Here is a 10,935-nt window from a genome sequence, read left to right as displayed (position 1 = left end):
ATTTACCAAAGCTCTTTAAAACACACAAAGATTGGTGTTATCGTGAGTTTCCGTATGTTTATTGATGAATCTTTGGATTTACTCCATCTTAGATCTGATTCTGTCCGCAACTGGTATTTAGCGCATTGTGGTATGTAACCATCACATGGGCAATGCGGTATAGTCATTCGAACAACCAATCATCTGAGGATAATTATTAAATGCAGTTTCCAAGATGGATTCCTTTGACAGTTCTTCGAGATTTTTTCACGATAATAAACATAATTCTCTGATATTCAGCCTTTTAAATAAACAAAGATCAGTTCAAAAACTGTGCGATGTTATAATTCAAATATTCGACTTTCAATTTCACGCACACGCTTGCGTTTTGGCGTCTGCCAGTCCCTATTTTAATAAATTATTTTGCGATGCAGACATTCCTAGGGAATATTGTGAGAAAAGTCCACAGCTTATTGAGATTCACATTGACACAGAGGTCTCCGGGTACCATGCATACTCCACGGCTATTGAGAAAATTATAGACTTTATGTATACAAGTTCCATCAGTCTTGAGGACAACATAGTGACAGAAATTGCTGAAGTGGCAAAGATAATGCAGCTTACTAGCATCATCGGTATGTATCACTGGCAACCATGGAAACTGCACAGTAGACCACCATTACCTTAGCTGTTGCATATAACATATGTATTGCAAGTAACTATGGACTATGTGCATTAGTCCAACTCCCAGCTATTGACCCTCCGATTTCTGGGAGTTGCAACTCGTAACGCGATTTTTCATGGCAAGTCTACCGCCTGGAATCCAGGCGGCACTGTAATAGGTAGAATGAGTATCATTAAACAGGGATGGAAATTAGTGGTTGCCCGGAGCCAGTTCATTTTGGCCTGGGCAACTCAAATTCTAAAGTTAGTAGTCGGGCTGGGCAACTTGCTTTTTCAGCTTGAAGCATTTCAGTGCAATTAAACATTTAATAAAATTGGCAACTATGAGTTCATAATTAGTTTAATAAAATTCATTTATCAAAGGCAATGAAATGATTTTACTCAAACTTATATTTGGACATAATACACAGAAAGTTTGTCAATTAAGCAATGTTGTTTTTAAGTTTTCTTTTATTCTATTTAAAGAAAGTCTTATAATATAATTATTATAATTAGCTGGGCAACCAAAATGCTTAAGATGGTTGCCCATGTGGGCAACCAATTGTAAAACCTTAGTTTCCATCCCTGTTAAACAATTTTTGGCATAAATAAACACAAACAGATCATAATGAGTTTTTTCATGTCAATTATTTTGCCTTGAATCCAGGCGGCACTGTAATAGGTAAAATGAGCATAATTAAATAATTTCTGGCATAAATAAACACAAACAGATAATAAATGTATTGTTAATGCACAAATTAAAACAGTAATTTTAATTGAAGCAGAATCCTGCATTTTGATGCAAGAAAGTTGCAATTTTCTCATTTTTGACTCCTGAAAAAAAAATAGCCTTGCATCATTTTGACACATTTGTTTTCCACAATCCAACTTGAAAAAAGACCAGAAATGTTCATTTATGGAAATAATAAAGCTTTTGTGAATATGTTTTATTCATTATTATGATAAATAAGCTACTACAATACCTTAAACCTGCATTTTGGAACATTTCAAGTTACTTAAGTATTTTGACCATTATCATTTTTATTTTGACCTCTTATTATTTTGCGACCTTCGGCAGTGTCCGACAAATTTCTTATTTTTCAGGTAGCCCACTGGGCTACTAATAAAAATATTTGGTAGCCCATAAAATTTTCCTACAAAATGATAAGAGGCAGGTTTTCATCTTTATTTTATTTCTTCATTTACATATACATAATATGTATACATACATATACATAAAACAGCAAGTAGTCTGATGTACACAGTCAATATCGTAAATTAATGTTACAGTACAGGCACCGTGTACTTAAATGTAAATGAACCAAAGAAAATCATATACTACATATAGATATTACATGTATGTGCACATGTATGTGTACTTAAATTTGGACAGCACGTTAATTCGTAAACGTAAATAAAGCGTTTAGATGATCAATACGATTGACTCGTATGGTGTTAATCAATGCAATTGCCCTTTTTAACAACAAATACCGAGTTTCAAGAAATCAAGAGTATTAAATCATTTATTTACTTGTGTCCGACTTTAAGTACTGTCCGAATTTACGTATTGCATCCGTACGACACTTGTGTGCAGTCAGTATACAATACAATAATTGTTTCAATAATAAAGGAACTGATACAGCGTACGATAACGATACAGCGTGTTTACATGAAATTTTATTAAGAGAAAATGTCAATGCCAAATAATTCGCGAGATACCCTGGTACTTTAGTTGAAATTCACAACGAAACTTTTAATGGTAATTAAATGATCTCAATGCTGTACCCGCTACGAAATTTTTATTTACAAATAAATTCACCCACGCCAATTTTCGCGCGCTTTTTATCAGGACAAAGAAATTTATTTTTTAAATGTAGAATTTTGTAACCTAAAATAGCTGTACACAACGCGTGCAAACCGTGGCAGGTTATTTACGCATGTTGCAATACAACGGTCCTGATTGGGAGCTTATTTCATCATATCTTTAAATAGAACCATATGCCGAAATTCATTTGACATTTTAGAAAATTTCAAACGTTTGTGTTTATGACTCTTATCGTCTATATTACCCACCCATAATTTGGTTTTAAAAATATAAATTGGGCATATATGGAATTATTGATTAACAGTCGATTAATCCAATTATTAATTGACAATGCAAACTAATTAGCAAGTGTTAACCGCGTTCACAAAGTTGTCATTAATATTCAGTTTCGGTTTCGTTACCGTTTTGATGAATCCGCTATTGTTTTGATTTTTTTAATGTTTGGCGTCCTTGGATATTTAACGACATCAAAAACGTTGTCGCTATTACTCATTGTTGCGGTTAACAAAGAATGCCAAACTGCGAAATGATGTTGCATCATGTCCGCCAACTATCAAACCGGCTCTCATTATTAGCAGACGACAAATGTTGATTCTGATTGGATGATTAAAATACACTGTTACTGTTTAAGACATTACCGCAAGTGATCAGTGACTGATTAGATAATTGATTGCACTTTGTTATCGGATTATAAGCAATACACAGTGTACAAACACATGGTCAGCGTGTTTGTTCTACGTATGTTTGTCAATAAACCGGGCTACCGCTCTTATAGATTTATAGTAGCCTGGCGGGCGTCAGCTGGAAAATTTCAGTAGCCCTATGAAAAATTTCGGTAGCCCCCGGGCTCCGGGCAATGGATTTGTCGGACACTGCCATTTTGACTCCTGGTTTTCAAAATCTACTGAAATCCCTTTAAAACAATTTACTTGATGACATGTGCTCGCAGAATTATTATATTAATCAAAGTTTAAAACATGTCAACGGCACACAAAATGGAGTCAGTTTTTCAATGGAAAACGTAGAGTATTTCGAATTTGAAAATATGCTTATGTGCATAGCAACTATCTTCTGAATCCTTGGCAATATAGCTCTAGTATATGATCAACCAATCAGGCTTAACTGACTATCTCCAAAACCTCCGTTAGATATATTGAATTGTTTGGTTCGATAACAGTTTTTTATCAATTTTAGCTCCACTGGCCAAAGGCCAGAGGGGCTTATGGCATGGTCCTGTGTCCGTCGTGCGTGCGTGCGTGCGTTAACTTTTCCTTTTAACATCTTCTTCTAAACTACTGGTCCAATTCTGATGAAATTTCTCAGGAATGTTCCTGGGGTGATCCTCTTTCAAATTTGTTCAAATTATGCCCCTGGGGTCAAATTTGACCCTGCCCCGGGGGTCAGAAAATTGAACATATGTTTATATAGGGTCTATTTGTGAAAACTTTATAAATTTTCTCGTCCATAACCATTGGGCCTAGGGCTACCAAATTTGGTATGTAGTGGCATCTTATAGTCCTCTACCAAGTTTGTTCAAATTATGCCCCTGGTGTCAAGTTTGACCCTGCCCCAAGGGTCACAAAATTGAACATATGCTTATATAAGGCCATTTTTGTGAAAACTTTAAAAATCTGCTTGTCCATAACCATATGGCATAGGGCTACCAAATTTGGTATGTAGTGACATGTAATTGTTCTCTTCTTAGTTAGTTCAAATTATGCCCCTGGGGTCAAATTTGAAACTGGCTGGGGCGTCACAAAATTGAATATATGCTTATAAAGTGCTTGTTTTGTGAAAACTTTAAAAATCTGCTTGTCCATATCCATTGGGCCTAGGGCTACCAAATTTGGTATGTAGTGACATCTTAGAGTCCTCTACTAAGTTTGCTCAAATTATGCCCCTGGGGTCAAGTTTGACCCTGTCCCAAGGGTCACAAAATTGAACATATGCTTATAATTATAAGGCCTATTTTGTGAAAACTTTACAAATCTTCTGTCCATAACTGTATGGCATAGGGCTACCAAATTTGGTATGTAGTGACATGTATTAGTTCTCTTCTTAGTTTGTTCAAATTATGCCCCTGGGGTCAAATTTGAAACTGCCCCGGGGGTAACACAATTGAATATATGCTTATAAATAGCTTATTTTGTGAAAACTTTAAAAATCTTTTTATCCATAACCATTCGGCCTATGGCTACCAAATTTGGTATGTAGTGACATCTTATAGTCCTCTACCAAGTTTGTTCAAATTATGCCTGGGGTCAAGTTTGACCCTGCCCCGAGGGTCACAAAATTGAACATATGCTCATATAAGGCCTATTGTGGGAATCAAATTTTAAACTGCCCCGGGGGTCACAAAATTGAATATATGCTTATAAAGTGCTTGTTTTGTGAAAACTTTAAAAATCTTCTGTCCATAACCATTGGGCCTAGGGCTACCAAATTTGGTATGTAGTGACATCTTATAGTTCTCTACCAAGTTTGTTCAAATTATGACCTTGGGGTCAAATTTGACCCTGCCCCGGGGGGTCACAAAATTGAACATATGCTTATATAAGGCCTATTTTGGGAAAACTTCAAAAATCCTCTTGTCCATAACCAATCGGCCTAGGGCTATCAAATTTGGTATGTAGTGACATCAAATAGTCCTCTACCAAATTTGTTCAAATTTTATCCCTGGGGTCAAATTTGACCCTGCCCCGGAGGTCACAAAATTGAACATATGCTTATATAATGCCTTTTTGTGAAAACTTAAAAAAATTCTTGTCCATAACCATTAGGCCTAGGGCTACACAATTTGGTATGTAGTGACATTGTATAGTCCTCTACTTAGTTTGTTCAAATTATGCCCCAGGGGTCATAATTGACCCTGCCCTGGGGGCCACAAAATCGATTATATGCTTATATAGTGCCTATTTTGTGAAAACTTTAAAAATCTTATTGTCCTTAACCATAAGGCATAGGGCTACCAAATTTGGTGTGTAGTGACATCTAATAGTTCTCTACCAAGTTTGTTCAAATTATGCCCCTTGTGTCAAATTTGACCCTGCCCGGGGTCACAAAACTGAACATACGCTTATATGGGGCCTATTTTGTGAAAACTTAAAAAATCTGCTTGTCCGTAACCATTGGGCCTTGGGCTACCAAATTTGGTATGTAGTGACATCTAATAAACCGCTACCAAATTTGTTCAAATAATGCCTCTGGGGTCAACTTTGACCCTGCCCCGGGGGGTCAAAAAATTGAATAAAAGCTTATAAAGCGCCTATTTTGTGAAATCTTAAAAAATCTTCTTGTCGAAAACCATTCGGACTATGGCTACCAAATTTGGTGTGCAGTAACATCTTATAGTCCTCCACCAAGTTTGTTCAAATTATGCCCTTTGGGTCAAATTTGACCCTGACCCGCGGGTCACAAAATTGAACAATACGCTTATATCTTGCTTATTTTGTGAAAAATTTAAAATTATTCTTGTCATTAACTCTAAGACCTAGGACTACCACATTTTGTATGTAGTGAGATATAGTAGTCCTCTACAAAGTTTGCTCAAATTATGCCTCTGGGGTTAAATTTGACCCAGCCCAGGGGGTCACACAACTGTACATGTGCTTAAATAGGGCCTATATTTAAGTATTTGCACATGCAGAGAATATTTGTTTCAGCCTTTTTTTCAGCAGTGGAGCGATACAGGGCCCTCTTGTTTGTTTTGAGCATTTATCAATAAAAACAGGCAAATTGATGTCTATGATAACAGTTATTGTGTTTGTTACAATGTTTTAGGTTGATTGATTTTACAGACGAACTTGCAACTTATTTTGTTTACTTGGAATTTCGTTTTATCAGGAAGAACTCTGAGCTGTTCATACAAAATAATACATGTATGTATTCCTTTAAGCTCAGAACATTTAAGAAGAAAGTGCGAAATAGTTGTTCTTGAATGCTTTGAGCTTTTATGAGTTATTACATACAGCTCAAAGTTGTTCTTGATAAAGCCCAAAACCATGTAAAAAAATTATACCCCATGTGTTTTTGATAAAATTGGGTTTACTCAATTGAAAACATAGTAACAAACAAAAGACCTGTTACCATCAACATCAATTTGCGTGTCTTTTATGGAGATATGCTCAAAACAAAACCTTGATAAAAAAACGAAAAGCAGAAGTTTTGAATTGACGATCCCATCTGTCTAATGGAGATTCTGCAGATAGTTGATGTATCACTTTTGGTCCGTAAGACACAAATCTTCCGGTATCTACAATGTAGTATAGATAGTCAATGTTCACATTTTTGAATTCTGAATACTCTGCGTTGTCCAGTGTAAAAACTTTACAGTTACACATTTCCATTAACCGTTGACACTTCAGGGTTTTTTTTCTTTGAGACCCGCCAAATATCGGCCCTTTCCCCTAGACGTATGTTTCCCCTCTTACAGAGAATTTCCCCAAACAATGATATCTAAAAAAATAAATATGAAAAATATTTATTTTTAAACATAAAAGTTAACCTGATACAGTGTAAAAAAATATAAAAATATTTCATAATTAAATTATCCGTTGACTTGAATTTGTTTTAAAAACAGTAAAATATGTTAAATTGATTATTTGAGACTTTCCTTATTTTCCCCCAAAATCAAGTTTTAATGTGTTTTTTTACTCCCAAACATCAGAGTAAAAAAAACAGCATATAAGAAACTTGGTTTAATATAATTATTCTTCCATCTCACCATATCACATAAAGTTGTTTTTATTTGTGCATTATGGATATATAATATTTATCATCTTTTTGTGTTTATTTAAGCCAGAAAATAGTGTGGGTCATATTATCCATTGAAGTTTACATGAAAAAATGCCTTAATCAGTTGCAACTCCCAGCAACCAAGAGGGTCAATAGCTGGGAGGTGGATTATTGCAACTAGGTGTGTTTTTATAAAGAGACTCGTGTGGCGATTTAAAAAAAAAGGTGAAATGCAAAAAATAATCCTCAAACCATGAATGGTGATTTTCTTCTAGATTAAAATGAAGGATTTGTGAAACATGATTGACAGGAATGGGCATGTTTTTACAATTTAAATTAACTGCCTTGTACTCAAACAGCTGCCATCTTGATACTGATGGCGATAAGAAAGCCAACTAAACACTGCACAAATTTTAAGATGAAAAATTTCTTTCTGTATGAAAAACAAAATATATTAATCAGGGTTGGCACCAATCGACGCCCCCAGTTTTAACCCGCGGTTTTTACCGGTTAAAACCGCCCTGGTCAATACTCCTGAAGTGGTCATTACTCGTCGATTGAACTTTACCCCCAATTTTGATTAATATTTCATGCTTAATTTAAACAATATTGAAAATATAAATAAAACAGACATGTTGCCAATAATGTATTCAGCTATAAATACCCACTATTTTATACCTGTTTATGCAATTTGTTGGCCAATATCTCAAAATTTTGCAAATCAGTCAAAGTTGGTCAATTGGATTTTTCTGGTCGATTGAACTTTTTTTCAATTCTAACGAATGTTCAGATAATTCTGTGCTTGATTTAATTTGTCAATTACTGTGTATTAGTTGTTCACCTTTTTAACACGACCCTTTAATACTTGTCATGTATTCTTGCCTAGATTTCTTTAAATGCTTTTTAAACACAAAAATGATTTTTTTATATTTTCCATTGATATAAAAATAATTATTAACAAAAAAAAATAATTGAAAAGAAGAGTCTTGAGTAGACCCACAATTGGAAAACATTGTTTGTTGGCAAAATCAAGAACTTTGATTGCTTATTCATTTGAAGACCAATATGAAAGGAAACAAAATATACCTCTTAATAACGAAAGGAGACAAGTTAGAAGTAACTATTAAATTAATAGCAAGTTATCTCCTTTTCTTTGAGTGATATGAAATAGCCTAAGGGCAGATTTGCTTCATTGTCAATATCAGAGACATAACACTGCATGCATTTTATTGCCAATTAAGGCTTAGGGGCCAGATTTATAACCCTAGAAAACACAAGAGTTCTGTTTGTCCATCTGTTTATCAAATAGATATATCAATAGATCAGTGAAATACTATGGTAACTACAATAGTAATCATACTTTAGTAACAGATGTGATACACTGAGATAAAGATATTGCCTTAGTCCTTATGTATTTGAGGCCATTTCCATAAGTAATAAAGAAGAAAATTTTTACAACTTGAAAGATTTTTTAACAATAAATAGCTCAAAACAAAGTTTATCAATTACCAAATAATGATTGATTTGATATAGAATAGCTTAAAGTCTTCCTAATGTTGTGTTTAAATGCTATAATTTTCAATCGACCAGTAATGACCAGTATTGACCAGTTTCTAACCGGGTATTGACCGCCGGCCCGGTCAATATGCCAAACCTAATATTAATACATAATAACATAACAAGTACAATAGTTATTTTACAGAAACATGTTTGAATCCATTACTGTCTGGCAATGTGAAGAAAATTGTTTGTTTCCTTGATGCTATTTTACTCACATGGGCTGAATCTGGTAAATGGCGTGTGCACATTTTGCAGACGGCCATTCCTCTAAATCTATGACACACAAACAGAATGCAGGCCTGTAAACTTTAAAACATTTACAATAAGTTAAGGCTATCCAGTTGGTTAAGTTGATAGTAGAAATACTTTTAATCTTATCTTCTGACCTAGGCGACTTGCTGTTAGCACTGGAGGGGAAGTCAGAAGGTTACACAATTGTATCAGATGATGTAGTACAGAAGTTTCATGTGCTGCAACTTCATTCATATATACATTGCAGGCAACAAGCCTTATGGGACAGTCAAACTCTTTGTTATTATGTGTAAAAACAACACCATTGAAGTTGCAATGCAGTGATTTTCAAATTATCTATTTATTAATTTATGTGAAGGTGTTGTACAATGTATATATCATTACCTGATTACAAACATAATCTTTTGCTGGTCGCTTTTTTCAGGTTTCTGTAATCTGTACCAGCAAGGCTTTATTGTGACACAAAGCGAATCACTTGACGTGTCAACTCAAACATGTGATCAGGCTTCTGACATACCTCTCATCAAGTCATGCAAGAAAAGAGGCAGGCCCAGGAAACAGCCTGTTGAAAATGTAGACGAGACTTCTAATAATGGCGGAAATAGTGAAAAAGAAAATTTAAATGATGGTGACACTAGTGTCAAAGAAGTCTCTAGAATAGCGACTGATGAAGTTGTGGAGGATACTCCTGTAAGAGTTAGTAAAAGAGGACGAGTGATAAAACCTAGAAAATTCGAGGATGAAGTTATAGATTGGATAAAGGTAGAAAAGGACATGTCAGAAAATGAAAACGAAACAACTGAATGTTTCAATGATGGCAAGGAAATTGATACAAATGATCCAATTTATGAGCTTCATAGTGCCGTTTTTAAGGATGCTAAAAATCTCAAATACATTTGTGAGCATTGTGGTTACACCGCTAATAAACTCTCTGAATTTAACGAGCATGAACTGGAGCACATGGTCATCGAAGGTGTTTGCTTGCATTGTTACTGGAAGTGTCCAGAGACTGATCAACATAAAACAAGCTTGGAACACTTGATTGAGCATGTCCAAACTCATAACACTTCTACAGAATTTGTGTGCAACTTTTGTTCCTCTAAATTTGACTCCAAAGCAAAGTTATATCAGCATCTTCCAAAGCATTCTCAGAATCGACCATTTGTGTGTAGCTTGTGTAAAGCCAGTTTCAAATGGAAGCATGCTCTGAAGACCCATTTGGCTGTACACAAATCCACCAAAGACTACATCTGTAACATATGTGGCTATGCTACTGTGCATAAGGTCCAGCTAAAGGAACACTTTCTCCTGCATACTGGAGACATGTTCAAGTGCTCAGAACCAGGATGTGATTACCAAACAACCAAAAAGAGCAACCTGAAATTCCACACGATGGTACATACAAAGGAGAAACCCCATGTGTGTGGCTCATGTGGGATAAGATTTTCACTGGAAAAGAACCTTAAACGTCACATGCTATTGCACAATTCCACAAGGCCGTTTCAGTGTACTTTGTGTGCATTTAATAGCACACGCTTTGATAAACTCAAAGAACACTACTATAAAACACATGATATTGGACAGAAGCCAGCCAAAAAGCTTCGATTAACGGATTACTTGAAAAATTCAGGTGTACAACTGGAAGACCATATTGTGGACGAGGAACCTGCCGTTCAAATGGAAATGTTGGAGCTACAAGTGCCAGAATGTGAAGAAGGCACCACTCAAATCATGAATGTGACTTCCTCTACAGGGGAAACTGTTCCCATTGCTATAACTAACAATGGCACAGAAATTTCATATACGATACAACATTTCCCCCTTCAGATTGTTTCTCAGGAAATTGTTTCTCAGTAAATTGTTACTGAATAAAATACTCAAAAAGTTAAACACCAGTTGTTTAACTTTTAAATGAATGCTAC

At 35.2% G+C, this 10,935-nt stretch overlaps 1 protein-coding gene across 1 annotated transcript; it reads left to right on the top strand.

Moving 5' to 3' along the window:
- Positions 1–210: 210 nt before the first annotated feature.
- LOC127873112 (zinc finger and BTB domain-containing protein 14-like) lies at positions 211–10,935 on the top strand. The gene is made up of 2 exons (XM_052416751.1): positions 211–614; positions 9,438–10,935. The coding sequence occupies exons 1-2, from the start codon at positions 215–217 to the stop codon at positions 10,868–10,870; spliced, it is 1,833 nt and encodes a 610-aa protein (XP_052272711.1). The 5' UTR covers positions 211–214; the 3' UTR covers positions 10,871–10,935.

This window comes from Dreissena polymorpha, chromosome 3, assembly GCF_020536995.1.
Source record: "Dreissena polymorpha isolate Duluth1 chromosome 3, UMN_Dpol_1.0, whole genome shotgun sequence".
NCBI lineage: Eukaryota > Metazoa > Mollusca > Bivalvia > Myida > Dreissenidae > Dreissena > Dreissena polymorpha.
The sequence above is the reverse complement of the archived record's forward strand: the minus strand, read 5'-3'. Positions and strand labels throughout refer to the sequence as shown.

Bases quoted from the DNA above. Each gene is read 5' to 3' on its own strand.
- LOC127873112 (XM_052416751.1), top strand. From the start codon at position 215: ATGGATTCCTTTGACAGTTCTTCGAGATTTTTTCACGATAATAAACAT. The intron at 615-9,437 runs GTATGTATCACT...CGCTTTTTTCAG, and splicing joins GCAGCTTACTAGCATCATCG to GTTTCTGTAATCTGTACCAG.